The sequence below is a fragment of the Bufo gargarizans genome, chromosome 2, assembly GCF_014858855.1.
Source record: "Bufo gargarizans isolate SCDJY-AF-19 chromosome 2, ASM1485885v1, whole genome shotgun sequence".
Lineage (NCBI taxonomy): Eukaryota > Metazoa > Chordata > Amphibia > Anura > Bufonidae > Bufo > Bufo gargarizans.
This window is the reverse complement of record NC_058081.1, coordinates 56,673,091-56,701,077: the sequence shown is the minus strand read 5'-3', so window position 1 is coordinate 56,701,077 and position 27,987 is coordinate 56,673,091. Positions and strand designations below refer to the sequence as shown.

At 44.3% G+C, this 27,987-nt stretch overlaps 1 protein-coding gene across 1 annotated transcript; it reads left to right on the top strand.

Moving 5' to 3' along the window:
• The first annotated feature begins 393 nt into the window (after positions 1 to 393).
• Positions 394 to 27,928, top strand: LOC122929384 (tetratricopeptide repeat protein 39A-like). The gene is given in 19 exon segments (XM_044282936.1): positions 394 to 459; positions 4,663 to 4,764; positions 5,825 to 5,956; positions 6,535 to 6,590; positions 7,437 to 7,504; positions 12,468 to 12,532; positions 12,707 to 12,806; positions 13,650 to 13,715; positions 13,913 to 14,021; positions 16,681 to 16,748; positions 19,537 to 19,596; positions 23,095 to 23,256; positions 23,552 to 23,643; positions 23,725 to 23,785; positions 23,787 to 23,846; positions 25,202 to 25,313; positions 25,405 to 25,519; positions 27,339 to 27,455; positions 27,663 to 27,928. Coding segments are annotated over 19 exon segments (1,695 nt in total). The 5' UTR covers positions 394 to 430; the 3' UTR covers positions 27,784 to 27,928.
• The last annotated feature ends 59 nt before the right edge of the window (positions 27,929 to 27,987 follow it).

Below are 27,987 nucleotides of genomic sequence, written 5' to 3'. Positions count from 1 at the left end.
CTGAGGCTGCGCTGCACCGGGATGGCGGAGTGGGCGCTGGGAGAGGGCGGCCAATTTGCTGAAGCCCCCTACCCGCCCCGATCAAAAGCATTGATAAATCAATAAAGACTGTGCAATAACACGCCCTCCCTTGTATCCTCCCCTCACAATACGTAATACACATAGAAAAAGAGATTCCGGTGTTCATGGTAACTGCATGTACAGAACACACATTCCTGTTTCCAAGCAACGCAAAGCAAAAAAAAAAAAAAAAAAAAAGGAATCTTTGCACAGCTCTGGTGGGCGTGGCTAGACGTTACCTGCGCGCTCCACGTGTCAATGGGCGTGTTTTTCCAGACGCTTCCCGTAGAGCGGGCGTGGCCTGTAATAGCCCCTCCTCCTGGACAGGTGTCGGTGGGCGGGGCCTTGTAGTCAGTACAGGTGCCGCAGCATGAGCAGGGAGCAGGATCCTCCGGTCAGGTAGCGTATAATGTATGGAGTGTGCGGCATCACTGATGCTGGGCGGCAGCAGCCTGGCATTCAGCTGTGACAGCGGGTAGTCGCTCTCTCCAGAGGCATCTGTGGGCCCAGAGATTAGTGGGTAATAATGGGAACTCTTAGTCCTCAGGTCAGTCCTGCTTTCTTATTCTGCTTTCTATGACTTCTCTGTTATTGTGCAAAGATTGTTCTTAAAGTAGGTTACACCGGGAGATAGTAATTAGAGTCCTCATCTCTGAGGAGCCAGAAGTGGTGGCCAGGACCTCCAGAGATAGACCTGCAGGTATAGAGGAGACCTCCAGAGATAGACCTGCAGGTATAGAGGAGATCTCCAGCAGCTGCTTCACCGATACATCCTGTTACTTCTCAGGGATCTCATCTCCCTCATTGTTTATCTTCTGCTACACAGCCTGTCCCTGCACAAGTGTCCACGCCCTGCACTGTTATTTACACAAGGGTCACACGATAAGCCTGCACTTCATCATGTGAGAAATTACCCCACAAGTCTTATTACAGACACCGTCTCCTGATCCTCTTATTACCCTGTAACATCTTATTGCAGTAACCGGCTCCTGATCCTCTTATTACCCTGTAACATCTTATTACAGTAACCCGGCTCCTGATCCTCTTATTACCCCAGTAACATCTTATTCCAGTATCCCGGCTCCTGATCCTCTTATTACCCTGTAACATCTTATTACAGTAACCGGCTCCTGATCCTCTTATTACCCTGTAACATCTTATTACAGTAACCGGCTCCCGATTCTCTTTTTACCCCTGTAACATCTTATTACAGTAACCCGGCTCCTGATCCTCTTATTACCCTGTAACATCTTATTACAGTAACCCGGCTCCTGATCCTCTTATTACCCCTGTAACATCTTATTACAGTAACCGGCTCCTGATCCTCTTATTACCCTGTAACATCTTATTACAGTAACCCGGCTCCTGATCCTCTTATTACCCCTGTAACATCTTATTACAGTAACCCGGCTCCTGATCCTCTTATTACCCTGTAACATCTTATTACAGTACCCGGCTCCTGATCCTCTTATTACCCTGTAACATCTTATTACAGTAACCCGGCTCCTGATCCTCTTATTACCCTGTAACATCTTATTACAGTAACCCGGCTCCTGATCCTCTTATTACCCTGTAACATCTTATTACAGTAACCCGGCTCCTGATCCTCTTATTACCCTGTAACATCTTATTACAGTAACCCGGCTCCTGATCCTCTTATTACCCTGTAACATCTTATTACAGTAACCCGGCTCCTGATCCTCTTATTACCCTGTAACATCTTATTACAGTAACCCGGCTCCTGATCCTCTTATTACCCTGTAACATCTTATTACAGTAACCCGGCTCCTGATCCTCTTATTACCCTGTAACATCTTATTACAGTAACCCGGCTCCTGATCCTCTTATTACCCTGTAACATCTTATTACAGTAACCCGGCTCCTGATCCTCTTATTACCCTGTAACATCTTATTACAGTAACCCGGCTCCTGATCCTCTTATTACCCTGTAACATCTTATTACAGTAACCCGGCTCCTGATCCTCTTATTACCCTGTAACATCTTATTACAGTAACCGGCTCCTGATCCGCTTATTACCCCTGTAACATCTTATTCCAGTAACCCGGCTCCTGATCCTCTTATTACCCTGTAACATCTTATTACAGTACACCGTCTCCTGATCCTCTTATTACCCTGTAACATCTTATTACAGTAACCGGCTCCTGATCCTCTTATTACCCTGTAACATCTTATTCCAGTAACCTGGCTCCTGATCCTCTTATTACCCTGTAACATCTCATTACAGTAACCGGCTCCTGATCCTCTTATTACCCTGTAACATCTTATTCCAGTAACCCGTCTCCTGATCCTCTTATTACCCTGTAACATCTTATTATAGTAACCCGGCGCCTGATCCTCTTATTACCCTGTAACATCTTATTACAGTAACCCGGCTCCTGATCCTCTTATTACCCTGTAACATCTTATTACAGTAACCCGGCTCCTGATCCTCTTATTACCCTGTAACATCTTATTACAGACACCGTCTCCTGATCCTCTTATTACCCTGTAACATCTTATTGCAGTAACCGGCTCCTGATCCTCTTATTACCCTGTAACATCTTATTCCAGTAACCTGGCTCCTGATCCTCTTATTACCCTGTAACATCTCATTACAGTAACCGGCTCCTGATCCTCTTATTACCCTGTAACATCTTATTCCAGTAACCCGTCTCCTGATCCTCTTATTACCCTGTAACATCTTATTACTGTAACCCGGCTCCTGATCCTCTTATTACCCCTGTAACATCTTATTACAGACACCGTCTCCTGATCCTCTTATTACCCTGTAACATCTTATTACAGTAACCCGGCTCCTGATCCTCTTATTACCCCTGTAACATCTTATTACAGTAACCCGGCTCCTGATCCTCTTATTACCCTGTAACATCTTATTACAGACACCGTCTCCTGATCCTCTTATTACCCTGTAACATCTTATTACAGTAACCCGGCTCCTGATCCTCTTATTACCCCTGTAACATCTTATTACAGTAACCCGGCTCCTGATCCTCTTATTACAGTAACCTGGCTCCTGACCCTCTTATTACCCTGTAATATCTTATTACAGTAACCCGGCTCCTGATCCTCTTATTACCCTGTAACATCTTATTCCAGTAACCCGGCTCCTGATCCTCTTATTACCCTGTAACATCTTATTACAGTAACCCGGCTCCTGAGCCTCTTATTACCCTGTAACATCTTATTACAGTAACCGGCTCCTGATCCTCTTATTACCCTGTAACATCTTATTACAGTAACCCGGCCCCTGATCCTCTTATTACCCTGTAACATCTTATTACAGTAACCCGGCTCCTGACCCTCTTATTACCCTGTAACATCTTATTACAGTAACCGGCTCCTGATCCTCTTATTACCCTGTAACATCTTATTCCAGTAACCCGGCTCCTGATCCTCTTATTACCCTGTAACATCTTATTCCAGTAACCCGGCTCCTGATCCTCTTATTACCCTGTAACATCTTATTACAGTAACCCGGCTCCTGATCCTCTTATTACCCTGTAACATCTTATTACAGTAACCCGGCTCCTGAGCCTCTTATTACCCCTGTAACATCTTATTACAGTAACCCGGCTCCTGATCCTCTTATTACCCTGTAACATCTTATTCCAGTAACCCGGCTCCTGATCCTCTTATTACCCTGTAACATCTTATTACAGTAACCCGGCTCCTGATCCTCTTATTACCCCTGTAACCTCTTATTACAGTAACCTGGCTCCTGATACTCTTTTTACCCTGTAACATCTTATTACAGTAACCCGGCTCCTGATACTCTTTTTACCCTGTAACATCTTATTACAGTAACCCGGCTCCTGATCCTCTTATTACCCTGTAACATCTTATTACAGTAACCCGACTCCTGATCCTCTTATTAGCCTGTAACATCTTATTACAGTAACCCGGCTCCTGATCCTCTTATTACCCTGTAACATCTTATTACAGTAACCCGGCTCCTGATCCTCTTATTACCCTGTAACATCTTATTACAGTAACCCGGCTCCTGATCCTCTTATTACCCTGTAACATCTTATTACAGTAACCCGGCTCCTGATCCTCTTATTACCCTGTAACATCTTACTATACTCACAGTGATATGTTGTTTTGTTCAGGTTGTAGTCTATATTCTCTTGGAGATTTAATAACTTTTCATTAATGATTATACGTGTGAGCACTGCTTATACTCCACCAAAGTAAATATACAGCAGAGTGACACCCTATTTCTGAAGCGCAGGGATGTTGCGGGTGGTTTTATATCTGAAGCTTATGTACTGAGAATAGATTACCTTTATTTGCTAAACCTTTAATTTATCAGCTGTAGGTGAAGTTTCTCAGGGTGTTTCCATCGGTGGTCAGGAAGTGACAGCAATGACACTGGCATTCTAAGCCCCACTCCCTGGTACTGATTTAGTTTCCTTCAGGCTTCAGTAACAGGATTTTGCTCTTTTGTTGTGCATAACTTATCGAAGTATTATTTCTATGGAGTAAAAAATTGTCTGATATTTCTCTATAAAATTGAAATTTACATGTCAGTAGATTTCTCCTTTTAAGGAAAGACTTAGACATGTGATTTGTGTTTGCAGGTCTAACATGGACCTGTACCGGGATCTCAGTGATTGTATGGACGCTCTCAATCTTTTCCTGAACAACCGCTTCGATGAAAGCCTGGAACTTCTACAACCAAGGTGACCGACCTCCCCGTATGCTGTGGAGCTGCGGCCCTCCTGCTGTTGCAAAACTACAACTCCCAGCATGCCCTAATAGCTGTAGCCTGTCCAAGCATGCTGGGAGTTGTAGTTTTGCAACAGCTGGAGGGCTACAGGTTGAGCATTCCTGCTGTAGAGCAAATCTCTGAACTTCTGTAAGCAGAGCAGCGGCTTAAGCAAGGTGGCCGCCCCCATAATCACGTACCAAAATTTTAAAAAATCTATTGAACAGTAAATATAGATTAAAATATCTTAGGCGATACATTGACTTTAACGTCACTTGGGTAAGACAGAAAATTTCCTAGTCTTTTTTTGATTGTTTCTGGGGGTGCTGGACACATTTGCCTAATGCCTTATAGATGAGGCTGGAAGCGTAAATATTGACCCTTATTAACATTTTCAAAACCATTATAAAAAGCTATGGAGTCGGACACCTTTAGGGCAATTTTTTTATGATTCTATTTTACTATATATTATTATTTTTTCTATTGGTTTCAAAAAAAAAAAAAAAAAAAAAAATTAAGCAGTTTTAGTGATACATGGGTTTAAAAATCAGTCAGCTGGCGGCTCATGTGCTGCCCCCTGACCTCATAAACACTCATTTAGGGGCCTTTTCACACTAATGCTAAAGCATATCCTGCAGGAACGAAGCAGTTTTCGTCCGGCCGCTCCTCGGCATATTTGCCGGGTTGCGGCTGATTCTCTGCCGGACCCCAGTGGGGCCGGACGGATTGCCGGCAGTGCACGGCTGTGCCCGGCAAGGACGGACCCGTCAGGCTGAGAACAGCCTGCGGAATCTATTTTACCGTTTAACTGATATATTCTAATCTGTTTGATAAGCTTTTAGCTCAAATGAGTGTTTATGAGCCGTCAGCTGATGGAACTCAGGAGCAAGAATCTGCAAATAGACAGCTTTTTGTTTAACCCCATGTATCCCAAAAACTGCTGAAAATTTTCAATAAACACCTATTGAAAGCCCAAGATGAGTAAAATGTTGCCTCGAAGGTGCCCATAGCCTTTAAATATCTTCCTTTCATAGGGCTAAAGACAGCATGTACCACAGTCTCGTATATGGCACTATCCTGGAGATGCAGGCTATGATGACATTCGAACACGATGACATCAGCAATGCCGGGCAGGTGATGAAGCAGGCACAAGAGCTATGCCAAAGGTAACATTCTTAACAAAGATAAGATGATTTATAGGACAGCCCCACCTTCCAAGAGGAGCTGAGCAGACTGATATATAGTTGTATGGGAAAAGACTCAGGATAATTTGTAATCTAGTCATCCAAATCTCTGCTCATTCTGGGCTTAGGAGTCATGTGGGTGGTCTTAGTGTCTGACTGTGTATACAGAGATTGCTGTGAGTAACTGATAGGAGTCATGTGGGCGGTCCTTAAGTCCAGAACGAGCAGAGGTTTAGATCAGGGATGCTCAACCTGTGGCCCTCCAGCTGTTGCAAAGCTTCAACTCCCAGCATACCCTAATAGCTGTAGGGCTGTCCAGACTTGCTGGGAGTTGTAGTTTTGCAACAGCTGGAGGAAGTTGAGCATCCCTGGTTTAGGTGAATACATTATTTATATATTTACAGAATTTTTTTCACGCAAAACTATATATCAATCGGCTCAGCTCCTCCTGCTCTGTGCAGACTGCACCACATTTTGTTGTGACGTCCAGGTGTAGTCGACATCCGGTTAATATTATAGAGACGTGATATACAGTAAATATTTTTATTTTATTTTTTCAGGTTCAGGAAGAAAACTTCCCTCATTTATAAATCCGGAGCAGAAACCTTTACAGAAGGTGAGATTCTTATTTGTAACAAACCCTCAGATGTGAGAAGTACAAGGACTCTACAGGTTTCCGTTCACTGATGGCAAGCAAAAATGATTTAAATTCCACGAGATTAAAGCATAAAATAAATTAGAAAATTACTGATTTTTCCCAATAATGATTTATTATACTTTTTAACATAAAACTGGAAAACTTTTGAATGACACAATTATGGGGGAAGAAAAGGGGTGGGGGGGTGTTACTACGGATGGCGGATGTTGTTGTGGCAATATTGGTCTACCCTTCAGCTTGCTGATGTCATCAGTTTTAATTTCAGCCCTGAAAATACCGCCATATAATTGCAAAATAATACTGCCATATAGTGCCAAAATAATTTTCAGTATCCAAATAATAACAAATAAATCACACTGGATGGTTTTAGTTTCCTCCTGTGCCCCCTGGTAAATGGGTACCCTGGGCAGTTTGCCACTGATCCTGATCCTGCATTGTCACAGTGTTCACACTTATATAGAATCAGGAAAAATTGCTGCAGTGTTTCTTGTTCAAGAGGAAGGTAAACCCACAGAGCTGTTGCCATCTGTCTCTTACAAAGAGGTTCTGCGGTAGCTGCAGTGTATATTGTAGGAGAGTAGTAACTCCAGCAAGAAAAACCTGCGCACCTTGAATTGTGAACACGTAACCTGAGACCTTTCCTCTGGCTGGGATCACTCGCCTCATGTAGTCCAGTCCTGGCTGTATTGCCCCATGCTCTGTAGTTGCATAGTGTATGGAGATCTCTACGAAGCTTCCCCCTGATGGTGAACACTGCGGTTGGGCGCTGACGCAATGGTCACACTGGTTTATTTCATGTTGCAGTTGAGGCACATGCAGAAGTTTGCTTCGCTGAATGTCTGCTACAAAGGGCGGCTTTGATCTTCCTCCAGGTACGTTGTCATATATCTTCTATATAAAAAAAATCTTCATATAAAAGAGAGGATCAAAAAAAATATGTATGTATAAAAAAAAAAAAATTCTATGATCCTTCGGGCGGACATAAACGCCTCTAAGTTCTTTTTATCGAGTATCTTAATTTGATCTGTGCAAGCAGTGAAACAAAGGGACAATTGTGTGTGTGTGTGTGTGTATATATGTCGTTTATTATAAAACAAAGAATATAAAATCAATACAATTGCAAAACAAATGACGAAATAATACCCGAACACGCCACACGGTGGTGGTAACACAGCCCTATCTCACCAGCACAGTATAACTAAGGCCTCTTTCACACTTGCGTTGTCCGGATCCGGCGTGTACTCCACTTGCCGGAATTACACGCCGGATCCAGAAAAAACGCAAGTGTATTGAAAGCATTTGAAGACGGATCCGTCTTCAAAATGCGTTCAGTGTTACTATGGCAGCCAGGACGCTATTAAAGTCCTGGTTGCCATAGTAGGAGCGGGGAGCGGGGGAGCGGTATACTTACCATCCATGCGGCTCCCGGGGCGCCCTGACGTCACTCTCGAGCGCCCCGGGAGCCGCACGGACGGTAAGTATGCTGCTCCCCCGCTCCCCACTACACTTTACCATGTCTGCCGGGACTTTAGCATCCCTGCAGCCATGGTAACCACTCTAAAAAAAGCTAAACGTCGTATCCGGCAATGCGCCGAAACGACGTTTAGCTTAAGGCCGGATCCGGATCAATGCCTTTCAATGGGCATTCATTCCGGATCCGGCCTTGCGGCAAGTCTTCAGTTTTTTTGGCCGGAGCAAAAAGCGCAGCATGCTGCGGTATTTTCTCCGGCCAAAAAACGTTCCGTTCTGGAACTGAAGACATCCTGAACAGATTTCACTCCATTCAAAATGCATTAGGATAATCCTGATCAGGATTCTTCCGGCATAGAGCCCCGACGACGGAACTCTATGCCGGAAGACCATTACGCAGGTGTGAAAGAGCCCTAAGTGATTTATGACAACCAGTGTCATAACTTTAACAAACAGACTCATATACCAAGAGAAACTTAAGATCTTCTGTTTATAAAACAGGCTATAACAATAAAACACGGATTATACTGGAAAATAAATGTTATCCCTTGACTCTGTTTTCCTATGACCAATCAAAAATATATGATATTAATATGATAAAATATTCAGCTCGGCAATCAGACTATGGAAAAATAACTTTTCAAGGGTTTAGTCCTCTTTTTCAAATAATGTCAGATCTTCCATTAACAATATTTTCTTAGCAAAGATGCATAATCAGCATTATGGAGGCGCCTAACACTATATATTCCCACAGTATGGGGACTCTTGGCTATATACCGAGAGAAATATCTTATTAATATCACGAGCAGTAAACACAATATACGTTACCGGGTCAAAGGTAGACAGAGTTCAGATGGGACCAGTTCTCAAGAACTTTCCTAGTAGTCCAAAACAAAATAATCCAAGTTTCTTCTTGTATAGTATTCTTTTTGCGTTTTTATTTTGGTCTTGATTGGATGGATGGATCAATAGATCCCTTGATGCTCTGCACACGAGTAATTATTCCCCACCTTATCTAAGAATCATCCCCTTCTAGGTTAGGTATTTCCAATCAGGTAAGGTGGGTGTATTTGCATGCTAATAACACAATGATGTTATATTAACCCTTGACATGTTATAAAACAAATGATAAAGTAATATAATATTGTCCACCTGCCTCCAGATGGCACTGTGGTATTGCAGATCAATATCACAACCTTAAACATTAATTATAAATACCTAATAATACATTCACATGACCTTCTTAACCTTTTTAATATACATCATTGAGGAAGGTCTTTTCCTGACACTTTTAATTACCTATAAACTAGACTTGTTGGACTCACTGTCTTCTCCTATCTTTTTGAATCTGTTAACTTGATAAAAATGTATATAACGGCCTTGATACTCTGCATCGGAACTTGTATATCTTACTTATCTACATCCATGAATTAGGGCTGCAACGATTAATCGATGTAATCGATTATATTCGATAACTGGATTCGTTGTCGACGAATCCAGTTATCGAATAATCGCCGATTCGTTGCTATGCAGGCGGGCGGTCGCTGCATCTTTATTTTACCTTTTTACAATGACGCTCCTGTAACAGCCAGGCAGAGCGGACGGCGGCGTAACGTCACTCACTCACGTGACACGCCTGCTCCGCCTCCTTCATTCATGAGGTGGGCGGAGCAGGTGCGTCACGTGAGTGAGTGACGTTACGCCGCCGTCCGCTCTGCCTGGCTGTTACAGGAGCGTCATTGTAAAAAGGTAAAATAAAGATGCAGACGTGATTAGTCCGACTTATAAGCATTGGGGCCGGGGCTGTTATGGGGAGGGGGGAGGATCTGTCTATGGCACTGCTATGGGGAGGGGGGTCTGTGTATAGCACTTCTATGGGGAGGGGGGAGGATCTGTCTATGGCATTGCTATGGGGAGGGGGATCTGTGCACTGTTATGAGGAAAGGGATCTGTGCACTGTTATGCCCATAACAGTGCACATATCCCCCTCTCCATAACAGCGCCACCCACAGATCCCCCTCTCCATAACTGCGCCACCCACAGATCCCTCTCCATAACAGCGCCATCCACAGATCCCCCTCTCCATAACTGCGCCGCCCACAGATCCCCCTCTCCATAACTGCGCCGCCCACAGATCCCCCTCTCCATAACTGCGCCGCCCACAGATCCCCCTCTCCATAACTGCGCCGCCCACAGATCCCCCTCTCCATAACTGCGCCGCCCACAGATCCCCCTCTCCATAACTGCGCCGCCCACAGATCCCCCTCTCCATAACTGCGCCGCCCACAGATCCCCCTCTCCATAACTGCGCCGCCCACAGATCCCCCTCTCCATAACTGCGCCGCCCACAGATCCCCCTCTCCATAACTACGCCGCCCACAGATCCCCCTCTCCATAACTACGCCGTCCACAGATCCCCCATAATAGTGTCGTCCACAGATCCCCCATAATAGTGTCGTCCACAGATCCCCCATAATAGTGTCGTCCACAGATCCCCCATTAGTGTCGTCCACAGATCCCCCATAATAGTGTCGTCCACAATTTGTTTTAATATGGCCTTTGAACATATTTTTTCAAGTAAGATCATATAAACCTCTCTGTTTTGTAATTTTGTCGTTTTTGCCGATTAATCGATTAATCGTAGAAATTAATCGGCAACTAATCGATTATTCAAATAATCGTTAGCTGCAGCCCTACCATGAATAACTATCATTTTGAAATAACTTTTAACTCTTCTCAGAAATCCAATTAACAGAAACTTACTTCAATGTCTCTGTATCTTCTACAGGATACATTCTAAATTATACATACATGGTATAAGATATATATATATATAATCTCGATATATTGTTACACATAGACAACCCATTTTATGAATTATTGGTTGAAATATGTTGTAAACTAAATATACCATACAGAAATATATATTTATATATATTTATAAATATATGAATTAAACCTCATACAGCAGGTATGCCTCAAGGATATGAATTCTTATCTCATCATGACTTATCCATAAAGCAACCTTGTTCCCTTCAGACAGACATGTCTGAGGAAGCTAGTGTACTCCCCATAGATAAACCCATATCTTTAGCAATAACTTTTAAAAATATAATGTCCGTTCATATTCACAATTATATTTTTTTATAAACTGAACTTGCCATGAACTCATCTTGGCCTCTCCAGCCACATAACAGAACTTTGGTTCAAGCTGATTTTATTTTTATAAAGGCAATGAGCATTCATTTTGGCTATAATATCATTAGATAATATTGTATACGTATGAAAATGCACAACAACGTCTGTCATTTTGATCTACAAATAAATCGCAAAACTTTAACTCTGGAAGTCATCTAGAAGGGACGGACCCAGAGCTACTCTAGAAAATGAATCAGTATAAGGCTAGGTCTACACGACGACATTTGTCGCGCTACAAAAAGTCGCGCGACAGATAGGGCGCAACAGTTGTCGCGCGACATTTTGTTGCATCAATGTCGCGCGACAATTTTTATAATGGCAGTCTATGGTGTCGCACTGCAACATGCGACATGTTGCGACTGCGACGCGACAGTCGCAGAAAAATCCATCTTGAATGGATTTTTTGCGACTGTCGCAGTCGCAGCATGTCGCATGTTGCAGTGCGACACCATAGACTGCCATTATAAAAATTGTCGCGCGACATTGGTGCAACAAAATGTCGCGCGACAAATGTCGTCGTGTAGACCTAGCCTAAAGCTGTTTCAGATGGACTTGTTCAGTGTGGAAATCACACTCCGTGTGAGCGTGATTCTTGGTTCTGGACGCAGCTCTTTTCTTCTGGAGTGCACAGCATTATACTGATTTATAATGTTGTGTGTCTCTGCATGACCTGTGTCACACAACATTATAAATGTGCTACATAGAAAAAAGCAGTGTCCAGAATGGAGAATCACGCTCACACACAGAGTGTGATTTCGGCACTCGTGTCAAACAGCCCTAATTTATATCATGAGAAGTTTCTGTAAATATGAATTCTTAACATGCTACTCCTATATACAAGAATATAACTACTATAATACTGCTCCTATGTACAAGAATATAACTACTATAATACTGCTCCTATGTACAAGAATATAACTACTATAATACTGCCTCCTATGTGCAAGAATATAACTACTATAATACTGCTCCTATGTGCAAGAATATAACTACTATAATACTGCTCCTATGTACCAGAATATAACTACTATAATACTGCTCCTATGTACAAGAATATAACTACTATAATACTGCCTCCTATGTACAAGAATATAACTACTATAATACTGCTCCTATGTATAAGAATATAACTACTGTAAGTGTAATCCTATAAATCTTCTTTTGCAGGATGAGAATATGATACATTTCATAAAGGGTGGGATGAAGGTTCGGAGTAGTTACCTCATCTACAGGTGAGACCAGTATGTGACATATGGAAACAAGTCCAGATATATTATTTGGTAGATTAGCAGTCTCCAGCTGTTGCAGTACTATAACTCTCGGCATGCTCTGACAACCTATGGAGGTGAGATTATGTCTGTGCCTCTAAGTAATTACGATATGAATGGAGGTTTCTCTCTTTCCAGAGATCTGAATAACTTTGTGCAGTCTAATGGCTTCAAGAAGGGCGAGTCACACGTTCACCTCCAGGGCGGCGTCTCGCTGGGTATTGGAGCATTCAATTTGGTGAGTATTGTCTGTGTGTAGCTTGTGCTGCGGATTGTGAGGTTTGGACTGTGTCCTCCTGTTTTGTGCTGTTATTCTTCATGACACTTTTCTGTCTTTTCTTGCTGCCAGTGGATTTCGGCCCGGAGGTAAATGTATATGATTACATTACAATGGACATTTGGGGGGAGGAGGGGGGTGGAAAGTGCACTCATCGCCAGTATCTCTTGAGTTCTTGATAGATGGACAGATTTAAACGGGCACCAAATCCTGCAATTTATGTTTCTTCAAGTTGCTTTGCAGGTTAATGTCCTCTATCGCTCACGGTTATCAGCCATTCCAGGTTATGGATAGACCAACTGTAGTCTTCATCAGTCGTGGTTACTAAAACAGAACAGTAAATTTCCTGACACTCCCAAAGTTTTACCACCTAGAAAAGAAGGGCTTTGTTTTTCTTATCCTTGTTACCTCCATTTTTGTAACCCTTGGGTCAGATCTTCTTCCATTAGTTCTTGAAACCCAAGGCAAGGGCCTGTCTCCATGGTATGCCCTAATGCCTGTTATGACCCGCCTTTTTGAGTAGCTTTGGGTTGGTGGTCTCAGGTCAGAACATTAACATCTTAATTTGCGTTTCCTCCTTGGCTCCTCCTCGGCTCCTCCTCAGTTACACAGTCGGCAAGCTTGTGTCACATACACCCCTATTGTGGGAATTGTGACTGCAGCCCAGTAGATGAGATGTAGTATATTTGCACAGTGACAGCACTTTTTATCTAGAGTACTATGCGTGTACCTGTGGTAACCATTCTCTGTAGGGAAGCAGTCATGCCTCGGTCCTGCTTACTGACTTCTCTGTGTTCCTCTTAGACGTTGTCTCTCTTCCCTCCACGGATTTTGAAGATTCTGGAATTTGCCGGCTTCTCTGGAGATAAGGTCTCTTCACGTTTTCTTCCAGTGTCTTGGTATATTATATCTGTTTCCTGTAATCTATAAAGTTATACCTGGCTGTGGTTGGTCAGATGGCACACCAACATACATGAAGCCATTGTGCCCTCCTGAAGCCACCAGTGAGGTCTCATGTAAGGGCTAGGATGTATCTGGTGTTTTTAACTTGTCCCTTTCCTCCTCAGGATTATGGTCTTAGTCAGCTCCGTGAAGGTGCCTCATCGTATAACCTGCGCTCCTTGCTGTGCACCATGGTTCTGCTATGTTACTACACCCTCCTGAGCTTCGTCCTGGGTGAGCATCCTCCTTGTGGCCCTGTTTCATGTCTTCTGTTGCAGAATTGTAGAGTTAAGCTGTAGACATGAGAGGAGCGTTTGCTGGTCACAGATCACCCGGAGCACTCACAAGAACTTAATGGTCTATATAGTCTGTTCAAGTTTGTCCCTACACAGAGTCCTATTAAATTTTAACCATTTAATAGTCCCAGAAGGGGGCTATAATAGGCGCTTCTAAAATACATTGCAGTCAATGTCATTGCTGTACTGATAGCCTGCTGTGACACTCTAGAGGTAGGCCTGTAGCCTTCACTAGGCCACAGCCTGCCTGCACTGATGTCAGCACCCCTGAATCTATTTTGTTTGTTCCCTTTGTAACTGATTACATGCCACGGGTGCTATTGCCCACAGCACGTAGGGCCAGGATCGTCGCCACTGCTTATCTGGGATGTAGAGCAAGAGCAAGGCTCTAATGTTAGAGCTGAGCCCCTGCTCTCTTCTGCATGGGAGACCTGTACAGCTCTTAGGCTGGGCCACCATAAAAAGGTGGCTTTCCAGCCTAAAGCTCCTTAGTGACCGCCATTAAAAGGTGTATTGTTGGTCACTAGGAGTTAATACAGACTCTGTATTCAAACCTCCAAAATGATACCAAACCAGGACACCATCCCCAAATTAATTCCATCACAGACACAAAACCCCAACTACCTCAGACCTAAGACTATAACAGTTAAACTAACTTGGGCTTGACACTACTTAAAGGGGTTGTCCAGTATTTGAAAAACATGGCTGCTGTATTCCAAAAACAGTGCCCGTCACTGGACTTCACTGAAGTGAATGGGGCTGAGCTGCAGTACCACACACAAGCTGAGGACTGGTGTGGAGCTGCTTTTGGAAGAGAGCAGACAATTTTTTTCTAATCTTGGACAACTGTTTCAATGAATACAAATTCCAGATTCAACCCCCAAATTAATTTCAGACCCCAGACCTCAAATTTAATTTCATACAGGCCACCAGTCACATTGCCTAGTGGATCCTTCTTGGTGAATAAGTCATGGGTGTAGTCAGATGCAGGGGCGTAGCTATAGGGGGTGCAGAGGTAGCAGTCGCTACCGGGCCCAGGAGCCTGAGGGGGTACAAAGACCCTTGTGCTGCATAAGAAGACACACAAAGCACTGAGGGAAGGGGGGCCCAAGCCTAACTCTTGCACCAGGGCCCCTGAGCCTTTAGCTACGCCCCTGGTCAGATGTAATGAGGGTGGACGTGGCCGAGCGCTACCATTATGCTCATGCAACCACAATAAGTCCACCCTCTCACCTGCATCGACATCATGGTGACTTCATCACACACTGTAAAGTGTGTACTACAAAGACATTACTGCCATGAACGTAAGGTGCTGTATATGAAGCAAATCATCAAAATCTATGGCTGAAAAAAAAATTGGATTGACCCCATCAGAGAACACTCCAAGGACTACATACACCTATGGGAGGAAGATCAGAACCAATATCAGCCGAAAGAGTAGGGGAGGATTAGAACAATCTTCCATCACCTGTGGTTGGGAAATCTACAGTAAGTGAAGCTAATCCTACCTGGGATAATCATGTCTATCCTAAGAGAAGAAAGACACCCCTTAACGTTAAAATGACAACAGTCAGAAGGAAAGGTCGATAGACATGTTAATGATATGCAAATGAGAACAACATGGAAAAAACACAATATTCAAAACATCTCAGCCCTTTCAGTATGGAGGCTATTAATGGTTGTCTTAGGAATGCTCTGTCACACTGAATGCTCTTGGGCACGCAAATCACCAAGATCTACTTTCAGCTCCCTTTGCAATTGCCGACCAATGACATCCCAGATTTGGTTGATGGGATTCAAGTTTGGAGATGCTACAGGCCGTTGTTGCATGTTTAGGCCACATAGGCTGCTCACAGTAGCACGGGAAATTCTTCTAATCGGATGATCCATTCTTCTGTGCAGAGGTTCTCCTCAGTGCACTTCTTGCTGACTTTCTGGTTTGTTGTAGTTCTCCCAACCACCGGGACACTCAAGGTTGAACTGTGCTGAACTCTCGGCCTAAGCACATCGCGAAATGCCTGAGTGATAAACCAAGTCTGTCAGTTAGTGATAAGTGGCACATCGATGGACAGGAGGCATCACACAATCATCCCATATGGCTTAATCCAGATAATGAGGTTTCATGTGGCCAAAAAACATTGCTTTTAATTATGCCCACCACCACAGATTGGGGCTAGGTGTTTGAAAATTTGATCAACTGCAGATCTTAGTGACACCTACTGCTATGTCGATTTGCGTAACCTTTATTGCTTGTCCTTCTTGGAGCTGCAGTTACAGTGTTGAGGAGTGTAATGTAAAGGCAGTCTAGATGGAATAGGGGGTCTTTTTCTGACATCAATCTTCTATGTTTCTAAAGTGTGAAGACAAGAGTCTAGGAGAGCGTCTCTTTTTTGCTAAAGTCTTCTGTGTCCCCCTAAAACTTGGTGGTAGCAAAAACAACTGCGATCATCAAGCCTGTTTATTTCTGTGCAAGAACAGCCATAGTCCCCAGTAAATGGAGAGAAATGTCTAGAAAAACTTAACCCGACAGTTCAGGAGATCTTCTTCTGTAGAATGTGGTGGAGCATAGTCCTGGGAGTCTTCCTCATGTTTTACAGGAATCGGTGATGAAGATCTTACAGAAGCAGATTCCCTTCTTCAGCCCTACCTCAGCCAATATCCTAAGGTGAGAACAGGTCTACAAAGATGGACTTTTCAGTATTAGTAAACCTTGACCATTCTATAAAAGCCTTATGACATTTTTCTAATCCACAATGTCCATCAGCATGAAGGTAATGGGGACTTGATGCAGGACCTCTGCCAGGCCCCCCAACCTTCACTTACTATGCAGGGGCATACACAGAAATTATGGGGCCCCATAGCAAAGAATACAGAATTTGGCCCACCTTCTCTACATATTGCTATGCAGGGGCAGACTGGAAAAGTGGAAAAACTGGCCCTGGAAAAAATACTAAAAGTGGCCACGTTTTGTAGTCTGGTTCAAATTGATGGAAGTCAGGGCCAGCAATACCATTATGTGGCACATTATACCTCCCCAACAGTACAAAATACTGCCGCCAGCAGTACAAAGTACATCTTTAAAAACTTCCACTGGCCGGCTGTGAGGAGGGCTCAGGTGGCCCCCTGGGCATCGGCCCACCGGAAAATTCCCCTGTAAGGTCTATGGCACCGCATCTGTCGCCAGGGATAGGCCTTCAGCTTTCTATCGGCATGTTCCCATCTGCATTGGAGGACCTGTTCGTGGCCTTTGTCGCAGATTCCACCAAAAAAGAGCAGACAATAAGTCCTGCTAAAAAGCTGGCACCCAAACAGACCCCATTATAGTCTATGGGATCTGTTTGGCTCTGTTCAGGTCAGTTATGTCCTGGATGCAGCACTTTCATTATTTTTGTTGTTCTGCTCCTCTAACAGAATCACAAAAATAACTAGCGCTGATGTGAATGTGACCTTCTAGTGCTTGAAGACACTTCTCCTGCTGGGTTCTGAACCAAGGACCTTCTGTATGAGGGACAGAAACCTTCGCAGTTGAGCCACAGGCTTAACTGTGGTAAATGCCAGGATGTTCTCTGACTAAAAGCCTCCATAGTATTCTTCCCCTGTCTAATGTACTGATCTCTATATATCACTACACTGTATGGGGTAACAGCTATTACCAAAAATGTAAAGGAGCAAAATAAATGACAATAAATACATTTTGTATGGGTATGTATGTATATATAATATACAGTTATCCTATATAATGTGCTGATCTATAGAGATTATTTATACATATCAGCAGATTATAATAGGGAAGAATACTATTGAGTCGGAGAACCTCCTGCCATTGCTAAGGTTTCTGTCTCTCATACAGAAGGTCCTGGGTTCAAGACCCTGCAGCAGACAAACTGCAAGAAACAGAAGAAGGTATCCTCCAGCACTATTAGAATGCCTGATTCTTTAAAGGGGTATTACAGTTTTGCCATTTTCAGAACCCGTTGACAGGAAACAACACGGTATCACTTACTAATAGTGTTTATCTGTAATGCCCCGTTTTCCTGCCCTCCACCGCGGTCTCATGGCATTTGGTTCCCCATCACGTCTACATCTGAGGTGCGGCAAGACTTGTAAGGCTGTGCCCTTGTGACACATCATCAGTGATCTGGGTGATGTTCTGCTCATTCTCCTGGACCCTGTAGACGTGATGTCAGCAGTGATACCATGTCTTAGGGAGGGTTTTTCCAGCAAGGATTCGAGCAGGCTTGGATCTCTCATGTTCCAGCAGGGAGGAGAGGCAGAGACCTGATGCTACAGACACTCTCTGTGAGTCTTGAGCCGTGTAAGCAAGGGACACCGATCACAATTATGGTGGAGGGGCCAAAATGCACTCAGAACGTCATCATCTGATTTATATCATGCAGTAAGGTTGAATGCTGGTGTTCTATCTTTTTTTATGTGTCATCGGAAAACCCCTTTTATAGAGCAGGTACTCCTAAGAACACAATCTCTGCAAGGGGAATGGCCAAACCATGACTCTTTAGAGAAGTACAGGGACTCTTTATATTGTCCTGTCTGGCCCCCCAGCCCTATATCAACTGAATGTTCTGCCCCCATTGACAGTACCCCAGTGTTATTATGCATGCTGAGCCCTGGCAGAAGGGCTTTGTGCATACACAACCTCTGTACCTCTTATAGCTACTCCATTGTTGTCTCTGAGCGGTGAGAATTTTTCTAAACTTGAAAGAGCCACGATGAGCCTGAATTCTGGTGGCCATATAAGCAGACCTCATGAAGTTGGGCTCTAATATACTACATTATTTTCCCATATATCCCTGCAGTCTTTACACCCAGTAATGGTCATAACAAATTGATTAAATGAGCAAATATTTTTGGAGCACAGCAAATGAAAAGTGCTATCCCCTCCACTGACATCTAGTGGTCAGTATCAAAACTGCAGTATTTTACAATTACATTCTTTACACACTGCCATCTACCAAAAGAAACATAAAAAAAAGGTAGTTACCAAAGTTACTTTCCAATGTTCCTATTCTCATGCCGGGGTGGACTGGCCATAGACCCTACAGGGAAATATCCTGGTGGGCCAATGCCCATAGGGCCGCCTAAGCCTGCTCACAGCCATCATCTGATGCTCTCAGTATTTATTAATGCAGGAGCATCAGGTAACTTATCCACCAACGGCCGCAGGTGCCCCCCTGAACTCAACTTTATCACCGTCCTCAGTATGTTCTTAGGGCAGTATTTTATGCTGCATTGTGTTATTTGGTTCTGCTGAAGCAGTATTTTGTGCTGCACTGTGGTGTTGCAGACCCAGCCTACTTGTGTTGGCCCGTGTTCAGTCATTCCGGACCCGTCTACAACATGGGGCCACTTTTATATAATTTGTTTTCCCGTACAGTGCCACTGTTATTAGACTGCAGTGCCACATTTTTAATCAAATGATGTTTTATTCAACACAGAGCGTCATCTTCCTGTTTTTTGCCGGAAGGATCGAGGAAATTAAAGGCAACATTGATCAAGTAAGAGCTTGGATGGGAAACCCCAGCAAAGTACATAATGTAGACACTGAACAGGTCACGTAACAAGATATCATGGAAAGCAGATTGTGATAATACACAATACAATGTACACTGCTCACAAAAAGTTAGGGATATTTGGCTTGTGGGTGAAATTTCAGGATGAACCTAAAATGCTCTGAATCATCCAATAAATTTCCTGGCTCAATTAGAATTAGTATTTAAACAGTCCCCCTCATCATGCTGCTCACATTTTGAAATCATGAGACTAAGACGACAGCTAACAATTGATCAACAGTACCTCGCCATTGCGAGGCTTCAAGCAGGGTGTTCTCAGATGGAAGTGGCCACTGAGCTTAAAGTGTCACAGAGTGTCATCAGCAGGTTGTATCAGAGAGACTGGAAGAGTCGCAGAAAGACATAGAAATGGTCATCCTGATGACCGCTTCATTGTGAACAATGCCCTGCAGAACCAGATGATGAATGCCCACACAACTCCACACACATTTAAGGGAGGTGAGAGGAACCCAAGTGTCACGTCAGACCATTTGAAACAATGTACATCAGCATGGTCTGCGCGCTAGACGACCTGCAAGGGTACCTGAACACACGACCAGGCACAGGCGTCATAGTCTTACATAGGTCAGGGAGGATCTACGCTGGACGAGGGACCTGTGGGCCTCAGTGCTGTTCACTGAATAAAGTCGATTCACACTGAGCAGAAATGATGGCCGCCGATGATGTTGGAAACGTCAAGGACAGCGCTATGCATCAGCCACTGTTGTCACCAGACGAGCCTTTGATAGTAGTGGTGTCAGTGTGGGCAGGTGTGTCTAGTCAATACACTACACTGTGTGAATGGTACAGTGACAAGCCCATAGTACTTGAAGAACGCCATTAATCCAGTCATTGTTCCTCTGCATGAACAACACAGGCCTAATTTTATCTTCATTGGAGGACAATGCGTCAGCTCATCGAGGTCGCATCATTAGGGAACGGCTGCTGGAGACTGGGGGGCCTCTAATGGAGTGGCCTGCACTTTCTCCAGACCTGAATCCCATTGAAAACCTTTGGGATCAGCTGAGTCGCCGTGTAGAGGCTCATAACTCTGTACCCCAGAACCTCGAAGACCTGACGGCCGCCCTTCAAAAAGAGTGGGTTGCCATGCCTCAGCGGACAATAAGGCGACTTTTGAACAGCAGGAGACGTCGTTGTCAAGCTGTAATTTATGCTCAAGTCCACGTGACAAGTTATTGAGACACTGACATTTTTGTGGCGGTATACCTACCATTGGTAGGCGGCTTTTGTGTCAATTAATAGTTTGATTTAAGGAAATCACCATTACTGCTTCTACTTAAATACCCGACTTTCATGATGTAATATTACTGGAGTGGGAACGTTTTCCATAAATTTCACCTGAAAGCCAAATATCTCTAACTTTTTGTGAGTAGTGTATATAATACAGAACACAGTGATGTCACAGTACAGGGATAATAAACACAGTGATGTCACAGTACAGGGATAATAAACACAGTGATGTCACAGTACAGAGATAATAAACACAGTGATGTCACAGTACAGGGATAATAAACACAGTGATGTCACAGTACAGGATAATAAACACAGTGATGTCACAGTACAGGGATAATAAACACAGTGATGTCACAGTACAGGATAATAAACACAGTGATGTCACAGTACAGGGATAATAAACACAGTGATGTCACAGTACAGGGATAATAAACACAGTGATGTCACAGTACAGGGATAATAAACACAGCGATGTCACAGTACAGGGATAATAAACACAGCGATGTCACAGTACAGGGATAATAAACACAGTGATGTCACAGTACAGGATAATAAACACAGCGATGTCACAGTACAGAGATAATAAACACAGTGATGTCACAGTACAGGGATAATAAACACAGTGATGTCACAGTACAGGGATAATAAACACAGCGATGTCACAGTACAGGATAATAAACACAGTAATGTCACAGTACAGGGATAATAAACACAGTGATGTCACAGTACAGAGATAATAAACACAGTGATGTCACAGTACAGAGATAATAAACACAGCGATGTCACAGTGCAGAGATAATAAACACAGCGATGTCACAGTACAGGGATAATAAACACAGTAATGTCACAGTACAGGGATAATAAACACAGTAATGTCACTGTACAGGGATAATAAACACAGCGATGTCACAGTACAGGGATAATAAACACAGCGATGTCACAGTGCAGAGATAATAAACACAGTGATGTCACAGTACAGGGATAATAAACACAGCGATGTCACAGTACAGGATAATAAACACAGCGATGTCACAGTACAGGGATAATAAACACAGCGATGTCACAGTACAGGGATAATAAACACAGCGATGTCACAGTACAGAGATAATAAACACAGTGATGTCACAGTACAGGGATAATAAACACAGTGATGTCACAGTGCAGGGATAATAGTGATGTCACAGTACAGGGATAATAAACACTGTGATGTCACAGTACAGGGATAATAAACACAGTGATGTCACAGTGCAGAGATAATAAACACAGCGATGTCACAGTACAGGGATAATAAACACAGTGATGTCACAGTACAGGGATAATAAACACAGTGATGTCACAGTACAGGGATAATAAACAGTGATGTCACAGTACAGGGATAATAAACACAGTGATGTCACTGTACAGGGATAATAAACACAGCGATGTCACAGTACAGGGATAATAAACACAGTGATGTCACAGTACAGGGATAATAAACACAGTGATGTCACAGTACAGGGATAATAAACAGTGATGTCACAGTACAGGGATAATAAACAGTGATGTCACAGTACAGCACTTTCTAAGGCTACTTTCACACTGGCGTTTTGGTTTCCGTTTGTGAGATCCGTTCAGCGCTCTCACAAGCGGTCCAAAATGGATCAGTTCAGCCCCAATGCATTCTGATTAGATAAGGATCCGCTCAGAATGCATCAGTTTGCCTCCGTTCCACCTCCATTCCGCTCTGGAGGCGGACACCAAAACGCTTTTTGCAGCGTTTTGGTGTCTGCCTGACGATGCAGAGGCAAATGGGGACGGATCCCTTTTTCACTGACACAATATGGTACAATACGTTTTGGAAATGTTTAAGATAATACAAACGGATCCGTTCTGAACGGATGCATGCGGTTGTATTATCGGTGCGGATCAGTCTGTGCAGATCCCTGACGGATCCGCACCAAACGAGAGCGTGAAAGTAGCCTTAACCACCGGGATATTGTGTTGACTCGCACTGTACCTCCAATATCATGTATATTTCATTTTACCCTCCTCAAATCACTATAGATATTAGATATTAACCCCTAAACTAGTTAAGACATCAGGAATATTGTATTTAAAATATGCATAAAGTTGATTGATGGTTGCAATCCTATTCACTAATCCGACCTATCAGTCTCTGACTTTGCGTGTCTTCTTCTCGCCCCCTCCCAGGCCATCCACTGGTTTGAGTCTGGTTGTTCAGCCCAGCAGTCCTGGAAGCAGTTCCACCACGTGTGTTACTGGGAGCTGATGTGGTGCTTTGCCTACAAGGGGATGTGGAAGGTGGCATACTTCTATGCGGATCTCCTGAGCAAAGAAAGCCGCTGGTCAAAGGTGTGCTACCTACCCCCTCCTCTCATCCCTCTGTTTCATTGTTGGTCACTTACCTGCTAATTTACAAATACACCTTGATGGTCATGTGTTGTAGACAAAGAGAGCTTATCTAGATCCTGAGTTACAGGCTCTAGTATAGTCCAGAGCTGCATTCATAATTCTGCAGGATTCACAGCTGAAATCTCCCAACATTTCCTGCTTGATAATTCTCAAAGATTTAGCAAAGAACAACCCCCCCGTGTCTGACCATGCCCCCGTTTCCTTCTCTGTCACATTTCTCCTCTCTCCCCCCCAGGCCACGTACGTGTTCATGAAGGCGGCCTTTCTCAGCATGCTACCTGCTGACGAGCCCCGGCCTTTCGGAGAGAGTGAGGTGGAGCTGTTCAGGTACGGACTCCACAGTGCTGGGCTTATACTGCAGATACGGACATGCGAGGAACCATTAACGTCTCGCCCTGTTGCCCACAGGCTTATGCCCTCCTTAAAACAAAAAATAGCTGGAAAATCTCAACCCACTGAAAAGTATGCCTGTCCGGAAGGCGAGGAGATACCAGGCCAAGGATCCTGTCAGCTTACCCGTCCCAGCACTGGTGGGTGCATGATTAATGTGACCTGTCTATGAAGTAGAAAGGGGGAAATATAGGGGTTGATAAGATGGGATTTATGTGTATGTGCCCCTTTAAAGGGCGTTTCCAACTTTTCTTTATACTGATGATCCATCCTCTGGGTAGGTCATCAGTATCTGATTAAGGGAGAGTCCCGTCACCCAGGACTGCTGCCAATCAGCAGATCGATGAGGCCTGCAGCCACTCATTGGAACCTTCTAGCAGCTTTTCCTAGGTCCGTGATGTCACGTCCATTGGTCACGTGGCTTAGGCGCAGCTCCGTCCCATTCAAGTGAATCGGGCTGAGTTGCAATACCAAGCACAGCCGCTTTACAATGTATGAAGATGTAGCAGGGCGCTACATAGTTTGAGGACCAGCAGCAAAACAAGCCCTCAGAAGAGAGTGAGGCTTACCAGATAAGGTTGTGCATAAGCCGGCAGAACACGGCTGAGCGCGTGCAGGTCTGAATGGGTCCAGAGTCTGGACGCCAACCAGGTGCAATCAGGGTAGGTATTCCAGAGCGCTCCTAAGGTTTACTGATTTATTAAAACACAAAGAATAATAAAGTATCTGAGGAAGATGGTGGCCCACTCTCGTAACGCGTAGCACTGCCTGCAATTTTTTTTATGTGTTTTAAAGGTCAGCTCTGAACCCGGACATACCCACATTTTCACCCCTCCGGCCCCTGTGATATGAGCATCGGGGCATTTCATGCTCTGATGCTCTCCCTTACCCTACACTTGATTGCGTTTGTTTACAGTGGTACACTGCTAGGCAGAGGCTCCCGCCCAGCAGTGTGTTCGGCGACGTCACCAGCTCTGATGGGCCGGCTTTAGCGCTGCCCTAGCTGTTTTATAGGCTAGGGCAGTGCATAAGCCTGCCCATCAGTACAGGTGATGTCACCGAGCTCACTGATGGGCGGAAGCCTCTGCCTTGCAGTCCCTATGGAGAGACCAGTGCGTCACTGGAACTCCATAAAATGCCTTTGCCCTGCGTAATTCAATGCAAGTCAAAGGAGAGCATTGGAGCATGAAATGCCCCGATGCTCATAACAGTGGGCTGCCGGGGTGAAAATGGGGATATGTCCGGGTTCAGTTCTGAACCCAGTCAACCTTAGGAGTGTTCTAGAATCTCCTTTTTTATTTTACCCCGCTGTACAATGTTTGGCGCTGTGCCCTCTCAAACAGCTGATTGGCAGAGGACCCTGTTGTTGGACCCCCCCCCCCCCCCCCAACGATCAGATACTGATGAGCTATCCTGAGCATAGCTCATCAGTATTAAAAAAAAATCAGAAAAGCCCTATAAGCCATAGATCTGGACATTTGCTTCTTTCATGCAGGACATAATGTACTTGTGGAATGGATTTTCTGTGCTTGGGAAGGACGTCCGGTTGACAGAAGACACCTTGAATACGCTTTGTGAGGCTGAGAACCGCCTGCTGCAAGCGCCAGGTAAACAGTGTGCCCGTGCTGGCAGTGGGGGCACACTGGTGAACTGTATGGTGCCATCTACATACACATTACTCTGTGCTTTCCTCTACAGCCAACGAGTACCTGGACGACGACCACTGCTCCATATTACTCCTAAAAGGTCTGTGCCTGAAGCATCAGGGGAGGCTGGCACAGGCTGAACAATGCTTCACCCACATCTACCAGAGGTCAGACAATGATATGCCATCATTTTTAAAGGGCATCTGTCAGCAGGATTTGTACCCAGCTGACCTGTTACATGTGCACTTGGCAGCTGAAGGCATCTGTGTTGGTCCCATGTCCATATGTGTCCTGCATTACTGAGAAAAATGATGTTTTATTATATGCAAATGAGCTTCTAGGAGCATCGGGGGCGTTGCCATTACTCCTAGAGGCTCTGCTCTCTCTGTAACTGCCGCGTCCTCTGCACTTCAATTCACAGGGCCAGACAGTGTAAACGTCATCACACCTGGCCTGTCAATCAAAGTGCAGAGTGAGCGGCAGTTGCACAGAGAGCTGAGCCTTTAGGTGTAATGGCAACACCCCCATTGCTCCTAGAGGCTCATTTGCATATATTAAGACCTCATTATTCTCAGCAATGTGGGCACATATGGACATGGGACCAACACAGATGCCTTCAGCTGCCAAGTGCACATGTAACAGGTCAGCCAGTGCTGACAGATGCCCTTTAAAGAGGTTGTCCCATTACAAAGACTTATGCCCTATCCTGGTCCGATCATCGGGGGCCCAGTCCACTGATCATGAGAACGGGGCCCTGTGTTCCACTGTTTGAATGGTGTGATGGTCATACATGTAGGGTTGTCACAATACCAACATTTTTATACGATTTCGATACCATGAAAAAGTATAAAACTGAAAAAAATAAAACCCCCAAAAAGTTGCGTACATTCTGCCTTTTATGGAACGTCTGGCTCATAATAGAACAGTCCTATCCTATTTTTGGGGTGGACAAGGAGACTAAAGAATGGCGAATCACACTTTTTTCTTTTTTTTTTTTTTCTGTTACAGCGTTTACCGCATAGGAGATATTTTTTTATATTTTGGACTTTTCTGGTGTGGCGATAATAGGTTTATTTTTTTATTGTTTTATATATTTTATATGTAAAATTGGGACAGGGGGCGATTTAAACTTTTAATATTTTGGAGTTTTTTTTTTACTTACTAACTATTAGCCCCCTTAGGGGCTAGAACCTGGGATCTTTTCATCCCTTGTCCTATTCACCCTAAGGGCTCATGCACACGACAGTTGTTGTTTTGCGGTCCGTTATTCATGGATCAGTTGTTCCGTATCTGAGTTTTTTTTGTTTTCTCCGATGGCACTGTGCCACCGATGGATATAATTAAACCATTAATTAAAATGTAGGTTGCGGGTGCAGGCGGTAGCACATACTGGGCACCCAGCCACTAGGACAGGGTGCTGCGATCCCCGTCAATTAACCCCTTAGGTGCTGCACCTGAGGAGTTAATTGCCGCAGTTCGCGGGATCACATGCCGTCATAGAGGCCGGGTATGTAATACCGCCGGCACCTGCAACCTACATTTGAATTAATGGGTTAATTATATTCCTTGGTGGTGCAGTGGCCACAGCCCCTCCCCTTCTCCTCACTGTTGGCAGCCGCGTCACTATGCTGCTTAGGAGAACATGGCGCGCGCTGATAGCAGCTCGTGCCATGTTCTCTATCGGAAAATGGCAAATCCCGGTATCGAATCGATCCGGGTCTAAAAGTATTGATACTTTGATTTATACCCGGTGCAACCCTACATGCATGCACATTGAAACCTATGGGACTGCCAGGGAGAGCATTGCACAAGCAGTACCCAGCTGGCACCAGCATGTGATGATGCGGGCACAGCTCCTGAACCCAGCGAGCCCCAATGCAGTACTATTACGTCACTTTACATTAATTTATGTAGCATAATAGTATGGGGCAGGTGTGAAGGGGTTAACGTTTACCCCGTGGACTGATCATCTTTCTTTCTCCGCAGTGAGAAGAAGATAAAGTACGATCACCATTTAGTTCCCAACTCCTTGCTGGAGCTGAGCCTCCTTTATATGCAGCAACGCAGAGGAGAAGATGCCATCCCACTCCTACGACGTGCCAAGTACGTAACTGCATATCTGTGATACCTGCTGCTGCCACTAGGGGGATCCCACTGAATTCAGTGTGTAATCTGTATACAGCTGGCTCCCCCTAGTGGTGAATGCAGGGAGCAAGCATTGTGATCTAATCTGCCTATGCAGGGGATTTGGAGCTGTGTGTCAGAAACTATATATACTGGGCATGTCTCTAATTCCTGTCTTTCCTACAGAAACAATTACAAGAGTTACTCCATGGAATCACGGACCCTCTTCAGGATTCACGCTGCGCTCTCAAAGCTTAAAGCCGCAGAATCGGAGGAGAACAGCACAGATGGCGCCAGCCCGTTATGACCGCCATTGTACCAGCTTTCATAGATACCACGGATACAACTGCAAAATCAAAGCCAGCCTCCTAAAGGTTGATCTTCATAATACCGCCATTAGAGTTGAGCGAATTTCATGTTATGAAATTGGTTCACGCTTCGTTTGGTGGTAAAAGCAGAATTGAGTTATAGATTCCGTTTCCACGGACCATAACGCAATTCCATAACGGAA